At 34.3% G+C, this 14053-nt stretch overlaps 1 protein-coding gene across 1 annotated transcript in view; it reads right to left on the reverse strand.

The window, feature by feature from the left end:
• Ack (activated Cdc42 kinase) overlaps positions 1-14053 on the reverse strand; it is a 98752-nt gene that overhangs the window by 66056 nt on the left and 18643 nt on the right. Inside the window, exons 7-8 of the mRNA XM_069829829.1 lie at positions 8695-8833; positions 3559-3722 (exon numbers count right to left, since the gene is read on the reverse strand). Coding sequence (XP_069685930.1) covers positions 3559-3722; positions 8695-8833 — 303 coding nt within the window. The remainder of the gene's footprint in view (positions 1-3558; positions 3723-8694; positions 8834-14053) is intronic.

Genomic DNA, 14053 nt, shown 5'->3' on the forward strand with positions numbered 1-14053 from the left:
TACAGCATTAATCAGAATTCTGAAAGGTTTTATTATATGCCACAAACTTAGTGTGACATATATAAGACCACAAATTTTACTTCTCAGCTACATAAAACCATACCATGTCCGCATTACAAAATTTTTCTTCTAAGAAATTTCTATGGCTGTCTATCTCTATTTACAGTCACTGCACACAAAGTGTTTTAGACATACAAATCAAGATTTCAGGTATAACTTCCTGTAAAGTTGATTTGAATAATTTCGAGGGAAAAATTGTTCCGGGGCCGGGCATCGAATCCAGGACCTTTGGTTTAACGTACCAACGCTCTACCAACTGAGCTACCTGGGAACTATACCCGACACCAATCCAATTTTTCCCTCTATATCCACAGATCTCAAAGTGGGCTGACAACCATCAAGCAACCAACTTCGAGTGCACACTAACTCCATGTGACTTAAATTGTGGTTTTCTATTAACGAACAGTGACGTGTATTATGCAAATCAAGTTTTCAGGTATAACTCCCTGTAAAGTTGATTTGAATAATTTCGAGGGAATGGACATAGTCCAAAATAAAAATTACAAATAAATATATATTTAAATTTACACTAAAATTTACAAATTCTCAAACTCAGTATTAAAAAATTCACTAATATTAATAAAAAGACTTATCTATGAGCCAACCAAACATAATTCTTTTAAATTTACCCTTGCTCATATAAAATAAATGGCGGGGAATTTTATTAGTTACTCTTAAAATCATAATTTCAAAGTTATCTCTAATCTTAGTCAATCTGTGATTAGGTATATTAAACAAATCTTTAAGTCTAGTGTTACAATAATTGTGAAAGTCATTCCTCGTCAATATAATTAATGTGGGTACTGTTCCCTCAAAGTAAAATTCTATATGTTAATGAAGCTATTAAAATATGCGAAGTATGTTGTCTTCAAATAATGTAAAGGGAGAAAAGCTTTCAGGCTTCTCAACAAAAACAAAGTTTTAGACAATTTTCCACAGACGTGTTCAATATGGTGTTCAAGTTTCGTGTCAATTACAATGCCCAACATATTAAAATAACTACTATTTCCATTACGAGATTGTAAAGAAAAAATTAATGATTTAGTTTTACTTTCGTTCAAAACATGATCATTTGCATTAAACCATGTTTTTCTTCCGATTGATACAGTGATGATTCATTTACTAGTAAGTTTAGATCACTGTAATAAAAAAAATAAGTAATTGATTAACTACCAGACTTACTCGTGTTAATTATGTAGGTTTGTGCGGCTTACAGATGTTTCGGTGCTTATCACACCATCCTCAGAGCCTACTAGATCTCGGCGTCATCTCGAACTTCTCTGCCTGTTATGTGGGTGCTTTTGATTGTTGAAAGGCGTTGAATAGTGGAGTCAAATAGTGTGTGTGTACTGAAATATAGTTGAGAATTTGATTGGGGTGTGTTTTAGTGTGTTTGTATATTTCGTATTGTTCTAGTATGTTGAGTTTTTGGTTCTTGGGTTGTATGTGTAGGATTTCCATGTCTGCATTTATGTTATTGTATATATGGTTAGCATTGGTTATGTGCTTGGCGTATGTAGATGTATTGTGTCCTCTGGTTATTGCGTTGATGTGTTCTTTGTAGCGTGTTTGGCGTGTTACATCTACATATGCCGATCACATAACCAATGCTAACTATACATACAATAACATAAATGCAAACATGGAAATCCCACACATACAACCCAAGAACCAAAAACTCAACACACTAGAACAATACGAAATATACAAACACACTAAAACACACCCCGATCAAATTCTCAACACACAGATCAATTTCAGTACACACACAATATTTGACTCCACTTTTCAACACCTTTCAACAATCAAACGCACCCACATAACAGGCAGAGAAGTTCGAGATGACGCCGAGATCTAGTAAGCTCTGAGGATGGTGTGATAAGCACCGAAACAGCTGTAAGCTGCACACATTTACATAATTAACACGAGTAAGTCTGCTAGTTAATCAATTACTTATATTCAAGTGTTAAAAGTAGTGTAAGCAGAATCAAAATGGAAAAAAAATATAGTAGTATCATCAGCGTATAGTAATACTTTAGCATGTACATTATAATTTATATTGTTAATAGTGATTAGAAATAAAACTGGTCAAAGGATAGAACCTTGGGGCACACCATACTGAACAGTTTTAATATCTGATTTATTGCACTGCACTTGACAAAGATTAATTGAACTTGAGATATTTCAATCCATAAAGCATAGAAACCAAGAGACCAAGACGATTAAGTTCATCAAAAGTACACACATAATATTTCAACGTAATTCTGAAGACAAGTTATTTTGATTTCATTATTCAGAGATAAAGAATTAACTGGCTGAATAAGTACTATATGAACTTTCAGACTTTGACAAATATCAAAATAACTTTTTTTTTCTAACATACAATAACTGATATCTTTATGCTTCCAAGTATAACACTTCACTACTACGAATTAGTTTCACTATCTGCAGAGTTAAATTGAAATGTTATGTTTTATTTAACGACGCTCGCAACTGCACAGGTTATATCAGCATCGCCGGATGTGCCGGAATTTTGTCCCGCAGGAGTTCTTTTACATGCCAGTAAATCTACTGACATGAGCCTGTCGCATTTAAGCACACTTAAATGCCATCAACCTGGCCCGGGATCGAACCCGCAACCGAGTTAAATTGTACTGAGATTCCAATATATAATTATAATAAATATGTCTTGACGACTTTCATGAAATCTACTAATCTCACTTTAACATATTTTGGCTCAGGCAGATGAAAGGCACCTGGGAAGTACATGGTTTAAGGGGACACTCAACTATATTTTGGAACTCTTTTCCTATTTGACCAATCTTTTTCAAATTTGGAGAAAAAGTTTAATATGCACATGGAAAGTAACATGCAAAATCTCAGCTCATTAGATCCAATACTTTTCAAAATAAAAAATATTTCAATTTTTAATCAATCATCAATTGAAATATCACTTTTAACTATCATTTTTTTATTTTTTGGCTTTGTGCATTTGACTGTGACTTCTCAATGAATAGGGGAAGAATTCTGCGTATTGATTTAGTTCTGTCACGTAAATTAGTGTAGAAATTTAATTTTTCATTTCTATGACACTTTTTTTCCAATTTTTAAGTTGAGTGTCCCCTTAATGATCGGAGCAAGGGGCACCATCCCACGATAAACTGTAAACACTTTCAAAACACTATTAAAACATTTAGAATCCATAACATTATTCCAAAAATAATTACTTCTAGCATTAAAGGCTCTGTGGCAATTCTGAGGAATCATTTATACGGAATATCATAATTCCCTCCCCTCTTCTATCCGTTAGTGTGTGATTGTTACAATATATGTACAAATTTATTATTTCTTGAATTTAAGCTCTAAGTTCACATTTCAATTTGACTCATCTATTATACTGTAATCGTTATTATTCTTATATGTGTGTTATTCTGTGTTTTTGGCAACCCAGGATGCCTGGGCAGACTATTTCTTGGAAATAAATTATATATTAATTACCTGCAACATTCGCTGATACATATCAGGGGGGCATGCTTCAGGCTGGTGTAATCTCTCCCCTTCACGGTCGATCTTATGTAAGATTTGTGTTCCGTTCAGTCCCACCCAAGGCTCTTCCCCAAATGTAAACATTTCCCACAATGTTACACCAAACATCCACGTATCTGAAAAAAATAGACAAACAAATAACACTATAATACTTATCACATGATCTACATAATGTGCTGCCTATATAAAACTGAATAATATAGCTAATGAAAACTGTTTTTTAACAATGAACGCAACACGAAAAAAAAAGTAGGCCTAAATAGTTTTATAGTGGACGTACAACAGAACTTTGGGGTTGCCATGGTCGTTCTATAGTGACCGAATAATGCAGTGCTTTGAAAAATGAACGAGCTATCTCACTGTAGAGTTATCTTCTCTTCACTCCTTTATACATACAAACTATACAGGGTGGAAGTGAAATAGCCTTGTAAGTGAATAGCTCATGTTGTATGTAACAAAAAAATTATATATCATATTGGTAGGAAGTTTTTTCAAGAAAAAATGTTTTTTTCCTAGATGTTTAACGACCTCTTATTCAGTAACTATTGCGAGTAGGATCGTGATTTTTATCCATATCGATAGGAAATCTAATACTTACTGGCTTTTAAGGAACCCAGAGGTTCATTGCCGCCCTCACATAAGCCTGCCATTGGTCCCTATCCTGAGCAAGATTAATCCAGTCTCTACCATCATATCCCACCTCCCTCAAATCCATTTTAATATTATCTTCCCACCTACGTCTCGGCCTCGTCAAAGGTCTTTTTCCCTCCGGCCTCCCAACTAACACTCTATATGCATTTCTGGATTCGCCCATACGTGCTACATGTCCTGCCCATCTCAGACATCTAGATTTTATGTTCCTAATTATGTCAGGTGAAGTATACAATGCGTGCAGCTCTGCGTTGTGTAACTTTCTCCATTCTCCTGTAACTTCATCCCTCTTAGCCCCAAATATTTTCCTAAGCACAAACACCATTAATCTCTGTTCCTCTCTCAAAGTGAGAGTCCAAGTTTCACAACCATACAGAACAACTGGTAATATAACTGTTTTATAAATTCTAACTTTCAGATTTTTTGACAGAAGACTAGATGACAAAAGCTTCTCAACTGAATAATAACACGCATTTCCCACATTTATTCTGCGTTTAATTTCCTCCCGAGTGTCATTTATATTTGTTACTGTTGCTCCAAGATATTTGAATTTTTCTAATAGTAATAATAAATAATAATAAAAAAGCCACCCTAAATAAGGGTTCGAATAGATCGGCCTACTAATCAATTCATAAAGAATAATCATTAAAACCAATTGTGTGACAATTTGAAAGGAAAAAGAAAACATTAAGATAAATTATACGAAAACACAGGAAATCATTTACAATAAAAGTTTCTTGGGTACAAATGATTACTAATTATAGCTAAGGATGATTTTAACACATGAGATCCTAGGGCATCAATCGTTGCATCAGAAATTTTAAATTGTTTAAGTTGATTTAAAGTTTCTCGTGGGATCGTGCCACGGGCACCGAACATGAGCCCAAAAACTGTCCAATGTGTGATGTGGTATTGTGCTCCAAGATGCTGACAATAAGGCTCATATATGACTTGTTTTTCACGACACACCTCTTGTGGCTGTTGCTCATGCATTTATCCCTCTGGCGTATTTCAATAGTGTGGACAGTTTTCATGTAAATTTAATTTTAAAAACTTCTAACTTCAAGTCACTGCACGATGCGAGCGAGTAGCAACATCTAGGCAGAGAACAGCTCACCTACAGAGACACACCGAATTCGTTGACCTCTTACATCTGTATCACGAGTAGTAGTGTGTGTTAGTGGCGATGTCGCTGGACTGCTAAAACTTCAAACTTAATTTTCTAATTAACCGTGCATTTAATCACAAAACGTAATATAGGTTTTCTATTCATTTAATTGTACCCTATTGCCCCTTTCAATCTGCAAGGATATTTCACTTCCACCCTGTATCACAGATATTATTGTTTCAGTGGTGTCTTGAGATAAAGCTTAATATTTTGTAGTTAACTGTCCAAAACTAATCTTTACGATTAGGGAGTTAGGAGATTGCATCTGTTTTCGAAGTTAATTAAAACAATACCTAAATACCCTTTTCTACTAATTCTAAATACAAAGCTGTACATTAATGGTTAATATGAACAGTTGTTCGGTGTAAATACATAGTGGAATCGGACATTATGTATTTATTTTTTAAGGTTAATAAAGCATGTGATTGCGACTAAAATAATGTAATCAAATTTTTCCTAACAGCTACCATTTCTTGGTTATTTTTATTTTAGCGTAAAAATATTAATAAACACAGTTGCAATACTGCAGAGCAATGACCCATGGCTTCAGACAGCTCAACACAACAGGAATGTCGTAAACATCACGCAAAATACAACCCACACTTCAACCTACTTCCCCAATCAGAGTATATCCTGTTGCCAGCTCCTTAACTGTTATTAAAATTAACGAGTAAACGTCCTAATTATGTACTATGAATAGCTCCTGTACTACGAATAACTCCCAAGCTGTGAATTTCACAGAGAAAACATTATCAGAATATTTTATTGGAATCAGAATGCTTCACAATATCAACCAACTATATCATAAAAAGTAAGTAATTTCCTTGATATGGATCAACAAAATGGCTTAAAAAGTTTGTTTTCCTCTCTCCTATTTCTCCCACCTAAACAACAATAAAAGGAACAAAATGTCGAATTTTTTTCCCCTCAATGATTAATCACTGTAAATACACTCATAAGACGTTATTCCATTCTGCATATTACAGTAAAATTCCTCGTAACCGGCACCAAAATAACTAGCAATACCAAAACAATGGCACTTTTGGCTGGGCCAAAAAAAAAGTTTAAATCTGCCACATTGCCACAGTCTGGGCCGTCAGTTTTGCCACTTTAGGAAGTTTGCACGAACTTTCATTTTCAGTGAATATTACAACCTAAAATTAGTGTATTATTTGTGTTGTGTGATGTGTTTTAATAAAGAATCCACAGATTTATGTTTATTTATGTTCAGGATGTCAGTGTTGCTACAATAGGAAGATCGCATGAACTTTAATTTTCACTGAATATTCAAACCTAAAGTTAGTGTATTATTTATGTTGTGTGATGTGTTTTAATAAAGGAAATCCACACAGTTTTTAATCTTTATTTAATTAGGTTCAGGCTGTCACTATTGCCACATTAGGAAGTTCGCACGAACTTTCGTTTTCGGTGAATATTCAAACCCAAAATTAATGTATTATTTGTATTGTGTGATGTGTTTTAATAAAGAAAATCCACACAGTTTTTATGTTCATTCAGTTATGAGCAAGTGATAGAGAAATAAGCTTCACATGGCTGCAGTTTCAACATTTGGCACTATGAAATACGAACTTTTTTTTTTGTATGTATATACCGGTACTTATTCAATTATCCGGCAAAATCTCGTATCCGGAACTAGCCTGGTCCCTTTGGTGCCGGATAAGAGGGATTCTACTGTATGTAGTTCATATTTTGAAGATTTTTGGTTATCTGTACATTAGAACTGCAATAAACTAATTCCACATGTGTTTATGTTTACACAAATGGAAAACCGAGCAAAGTGGCTCAGACAGTAATGTCTGAGACTCACATTCGAGAGGTCCTGGGTTCGAACCCCATGGTTGGCCAATATGACTGAGATTTTTCATCATTTTCCTCAGTCACAAAGGCAAACGCAGGATTGGAAATTTACATACAACTATTCACCAAAGTCTTCATCACCAATATCATAAACATTAAAACAAAATGATAAAATATATATAATAAATTTCATAATAGTAACATTGATAAATTCAGTTCTTCAGGTGTATATAAACTAAATTGTCAATTTCCAGAATGTAATGCCACATATGTAGGTCAAACAGGCAGAAATTTCAACAACAGATATAAAGAACATAGAAATATTTCCCATGAAATTTCTCATTCAGCTTTCAGCGAACACATATACAATAATCAGCATTATTTTACAGACATTAATTCTGGTATGGAAATTTTACATATTAACAGGAAAGGTAAATTCATAAATCCTCATAATTTGAACGAAAAAGCAACTTATGAAAAGAACATTCTCTTTGACCTATACATTATTTCCTATTTGAATAGTAAAAGACTGACGCAGTTACAAGTCAACTCAATTTCTGTCCCTCCCTTCACCTCTGTCAGTTTACTTTAATCCAAGCAGTTCGAACTTCGGTGAGTCATTCATCCAAGTTGCAATTTTGTCCATTCTTGTTTTATTCTTAATTCTTTTGAATATGTTCTTTGTCAATTTTTGTCAGATAATCGTATATATATTACAAGATTTTAATTTTTTTTTCTATATGTCAATTCAACTTTCATACTTTTTAATTTAATTTACTACACATGACTGCAGTTTTTCATAATCATTTTTGTACTTATTATATCTATATATACAGAAGTTATAACATAAATTGTTTACTCAGAAATTAATTATATTCTACATTATCTTAACTTTTCCAGTTAACAAAAGTCAGTGTAAAATATCATAGTCTAAAATAATTTCTTTTTAAATTCCTTTCACAATTTTTAAATTTTAATATTTTGATAAATAACTATTTAAGTTATTAATTATATTTTCTTTGCAGTCGTTGTAACTTATCACTGAAGATGGAGAAGCAATCTCCGAAACATGTATGAATAACATCTTCAATAAACTTATAAAGTGTTTATATAACTGTGACATATCTCCTTTAATGTATATTATTAAAACAAAATCTAAACCAGTTTCATGAACAAGCCATCTATAACACACGGCTATAAAAACAGAAATCCAACAATAGTCAATGGTCTACTGATATATCAAAGATCCTACACATGCGATATGACCATAGATGTGAAAGCATGTATGAAAAAAAGGGAGTGGGGGGGGGGGGGAAGGATAAATAAAATTGTTCTGCTCGTTAAATATCCAGTTACAACAGAAACTCCGATTATGTACTGTATATGCAAGTACTTCAAATTAATTTGTTAATCACGAAGCTAATCACTGCAATATATTTAATGTTACTAACCTGAAGCATGACTAAACTGTCGACTCTTCAGACTCTCCGGAGCACACCAGGGGAATGGAACTTTTTTATGTTCTGTCATAACGTAACAATCCTCCTGCTGTGGAAGTGCTCGCATCAGACCAAAATCTCCAATCTTTATCTAAACACAAAAAGGAAAACATTAATATCACAATCAGTTCTTTTACTAATCACATATGGAATCTTAAAGGAAATAATTTCCACTTCCACACAGTATCAGTACATAAGGAGAATTTCTTAATAATGTATCTTGACTTAAAATTACAACACAAATTTTAAACAATTTAAATATATTTCCTTGTAATGAAATTACTTACTACTAAAATAAAAATCAAGAATATTGTATTTAAAGGCGAGGTTAGTGACACAAGTGTGGTGAGTGTACGCGAGTCAATTGTAAACATATCAAACTCAGCGAAAATTTCCGGAAAGCAGGCAGTGACGTCAACTGAAGAAGAAACAGGAGTGACGCGAACTGGTATTCAGCAAGTTCAGCAAGCTCAGCAGAACAAGACCTCAATGCAAGCGAATGGAAATAGTGGACATCAGATGGGAGCAATTCCGAAGCGGGTGAAGGAACTAAGATCTAAATCGAGGCTGACTAGAAGTAGAGTAACGCAAGTTGGAGATAGTTCAGGGAGCAGCGATGAAGGAAGAGGGGAAAACAAGGTGAAGGAAATGGTGTGGAGGGGAAATAAATCGTGAGAGAAGAAAACTAAGACCTAAAAAGTAGCAATGTGGAAAAGGGAGTAGTGAAAAGTGCAAATAATTAGAGATGTAGAGTGAGGGGGGTTACAATATTTTTGGTATAATGATGGGTTAGGAGTAAAGTAGAGGAAGAATTGATGAAAGACAAGAAAAGACTAGTGGAAGAATTGCAATTATAAATTAAAAATAAGTAATGTCCCAATTGACTTGTATGAGAGGCATGTAAAATGGTGAGACAGCACTGTATATTAATAATGTGAAGTGCTGCCTCACCGAAAGGTATATTGCTTAAAGACAAATATATACATTCATACTACTAAAATATAATTCGAGATTTAGAGACCTGTGAAATTAAGTTTAGAACATTTTTTTAATGTATCTTGCCCAAGTATTTTGCCCTAAGCAGTGTTCTCGAACAAAGTTGAGTAAAGTGACTGAAGCTGCCAATCTTATTTGACAGTAACTTAAGCTAATTATATAGTGAAAAAAAAAAAAATAAACAATTGCCTCTTTAAACTCAATCTTATAAATGCAACTTTGGAATTATTTTGACTTTCTTAACCCTGCAGTAGGCGCGTGTTCTTCAATTACGTGTTCAGGCGCGTGGAGGACACTTGTCATCCAATATTAAAATTACGTTTTATGAGTTATTTATGAAATGAAATAATAAAATTTAAGTGTGAATACATATTTGAAATACAAGAGTGATAATTAGGAACATTTTGAAACAATAATTACATATAACTCTCACAATACAGTAATTCAATTTTATGTTATGTATCAGTGGCAACTTTTATAAACGTTTTGAAAATACACAGTGTCAGCGTGTTTATGAATGCATATTTCAAATACAAGAAATCAATTAGGAACACACTGAAACAACAATACGTATAACTACCACAATACATTCATTCAATTATATTTTATATCAGTGGCAACTTTGATAAACGTTTCGAAAATACACAGTGTCAGCATGTTCGTGAATACATATTTCAAATACAAGAGATCAATTAGGAACATTTTGAAAGAACTACATATAACTATCACAATACAATAATTCAATTTAATTTTATGTATCAGTGCCAAATGTTATAAATGTTTTGAAAATGCACAGAGTGTCAGCATGCGTTACTGTTCAAAGCAGTTCACACACACATCTTTCAGGTGATCAGGACAGGTCCAATTCTCGCATTTCTCGCACCATCTCCTTGTAGTCTTATTTCTGCTCCGTCCACATTCATAACACCGCCCTCTATCTCCTCGGCATTCGTTGATCAGTGCTGGAGTTGTAGTGTTTCCAAGTAACAACTGCGTTCGTTTCCTAATCTCAGCTGAAATTTGAGGAATTGTTGCTCTCCTTATAAGCTGTGGCTTCACCATTTGCCAAGCAAGACTCTGTAAAAAGTCTGTTCTTTTCAATTTCTCCTCGGGGTGATGAGCTTTATAAATGCATAATGCATTTATTGAAGCAATATTGAGGAGGTCGTAGAAAATAACCATAGGCCAACGTCTTGTGTTCCTGGCTACATTGTTGTGTTGACAGATTTGGTCTACTAGATCGACTCCAACTTTGGTCATATTGTAGAAACTTATCATTTCTGGTTTCCTTTTTTCACCAGTCTCTTCATCTACTGCTTTATCATGGTGCATAGTTGATAAAACTATAACAGTTTTATTCTTTTTTGGGCAATATGATACAAGAGTCATGTCTCTTTGAAATCCAAAGAGAGATGAATGTTGCAATCTTTGCTTGTTGGGTAAGAAATTCAGTGGAATTTCCCTCTTGGTTTTGCGAAGAGTTCCCACATAAGTGAGTTTCTCTTCACGCAACAATTTATTTGCAAGAGGTATGCTTGAAAACCAATTGTCACCGGTTATGTTTCGATTTGTCCCACAGATAGGTTCAACTAAACGCAAAACTATTTCCTGGGAGCTATTGCTCTGCTGATAGGGACCTGCAGGTTGCATACCAACATATGTTTCAAGATTTATAGTGTAAGCTGTTTTAGCATCAACAAGAGCAAACATTTTCACGCCATATTTTGCCGGCTTATTTGGAATATACTGCCGAAAGGGACAATTTCCTCTGAAAGCCAGTAGTTGCTCGTCAATAGTGACATACTCGCTGGGAACAAAATATCTCTGAAAACTATCTACCATAAGCTCAAATAGTTCCCGTATTGGAGCTAACTTATCTATTTCCCTGCGAGTGGATCTATCTCTTACATCATCAAATCTAATACACCTCAACAGAAAGCGGAATCGTTTCTCGCTCATAGTCAAATAGCAAGATTCAAGTCCATTTCCTCTTGAGTTGTCCCATAGCTGATGAATGTTTTTCCTAGAGCATCTTAGACTGCCAATGAGGTACAAGAGACCTATAAATGCCCTAATTTCAAGACTGTCAGTATGTCTGGCATCTCTAGCACGGTCAAAATTACTTCGTACAGTTCCAATGTATATGTTGGTTGAAGTCACTATAATATTGATCACAGTATCGGTCAAAAACAAATCCAAAATTTCAATGTCTGTTTTAGTTCCTCGAGCTTTACCTTTGGGACCAGGTAGATGTTTCACCAAATTATGCGCACGAGTACGAGTACCGAGTACCGGAGGCGTTACTTTGCTCCATTTCGTCTCACCATCCTTACCCAGGTAATAGTCTCCTGGAATATCATCATCATTAGTTACACTATCCTCACTTTCACTCAATTCTTGCTCAGTCGCCGAATTGTGGTCGCTCTCTATAACATGATCTTCATCGTGGTCACTTTCATCATTACTTTCTTCTTCGTCGCTTTTTTCAAATACCCAGTTCAGCAATAGATTGGGATCGTTAGTATGTTTCACTGTTCGTTTGTTTTGGTTATTCATTCTAAGTGATAAAAATGAATGCAGATAGCAATTCTTATATGCCTGAAATAAAAAAAAATCACTATAATATTTCAATAATATAGACCTAACTATCAAGTAACAGACGTATTCTGTGTAAACATAAACATGATAGTGAGTATAATATAGGAATATAAGTATAATTTCTAATAAAACAGTCAAACATACTTGGATCTCATTGTCAGAATATTGCATAATTGACAACAATTACATTGCAGATAAATTACGTGCAGTGGAAAGAAACATGGCACAGCGATAACTTCCAAAGAATAACAGACATTATAATGAACCAGTGTGTACTTACAATGGATCGTAGTTTGGCGCATGGATGACAATGGTCATCCAGGTCAGTAAATCCGCTTCTCACAAGTGCGATGTTCAAGGTCTGCTGTTGGAACTAAACTGATTGGTAGTTCTAAAATCGTCTGAGAGGTACAGAGAACCGCGCATGCGTAGTTGCATTCAATTTCATAAAACGGTTATGAGAAACGGACTGGATGACGCCTGTCATCCACGCGCCTAACGTAGGGTTAAATGAAACCACTTTCTCTGTCGGTTATAATGTATCACACAATTAGATATTACCAGGGAACGGATTTATATGGACTAAAAATATATGAAATATGTAAATATATATGTAGTTATTTTTACCATAATATGGAATTAAATATGGATTTTTACCAAAATATGGAATTAAATATGGACTTAAAATTATAAAAAAATGACTATGTACGTTAAATATTGGTACATTTTAATCAAACTAAACAAAAAATATAATGGACGTACCATATCTTCCAATGTAGTTTCAACAAAACACAATTTTTATTGTCTGTTACCATAACAATAGGTTACAAACATTTCTTTCAAGTGCTGAAAAGTGAATCTTCTTCTATTGTCTCTGAGGATAGATTTATACTGACTAAAAGAGCGTTCGACGTCACAAGAAGTAACTGGTACATAATTCAATTTCACAATGTCTGCTGGGGATAAGTCCAAGTTAATCTTCACTGTTGATTCACCACTCATCACAGCAACAACCTTTTGTAGTTCTTCATATCCAGGGTTTTTTGAAAGTACAGTGTCCACCTTAACTCTTACTGCATCTGCAACTTTACCTCTACCACGATTCAGTTGTTCCACAGTACTATTTATAATTTCAAAACTTTCAGATAGTGAAAGGTGCCTATTTTGGAGACTTTTGAGCGTTTTTATGATGCATGAAAATGTATGCTGAATGTGAGCTAAGTCATTCTTCACACTTATGTCACAGGTAACTGTTTTCGCAGTATCAATTGAGACTGCATCTTCAGAGTCCAATGCAAGGAGAACATTGTTAATAGAGTCTATATGTTCGGCATAATATTCAACTGCTTCTAGCCATGTACCCCATCTAGTTAAAATTGGCTTTGGTGGCAATGGAATTTCAGGGTACATTTCTTTCAACACGTTAACTCTACTGGGAGCTTTGAGAAATACTTTTTTCACTGATGAAATCAACAAATCTACTTTAGGGAAATTGTCTCTGACCACTTCTGCCACACGATGAAATGCATGCGCCACACAAGTAAAATGAGTCAATTTAGGATATACAACAGATAATGCTTGTCCAGCTTTGACCATATAAGGGGCAGCATCGCTAATAAAGAATAACACATTATCGTACATAATACCCTTTGGCCACAGGATACCCATAGCTTCGTTGAACAGTTTAACTATAGTTTTGTTATTGCACTTTTCTAGA

The sequence above is a fragment of the Periplaneta americana genome, chromosome 6, assembly GCF_040183065.1.
Source record: "Periplaneta americana isolate PAMFEO1 chromosome 6, P.americana_PAMFEO1_priV1, whole genome shotgun sequence".
NCBI lineage: Eukaryota > Metazoa > Arthropoda > Insecta > Blattodea > Blattidae > Periplaneta > Periplaneta americana.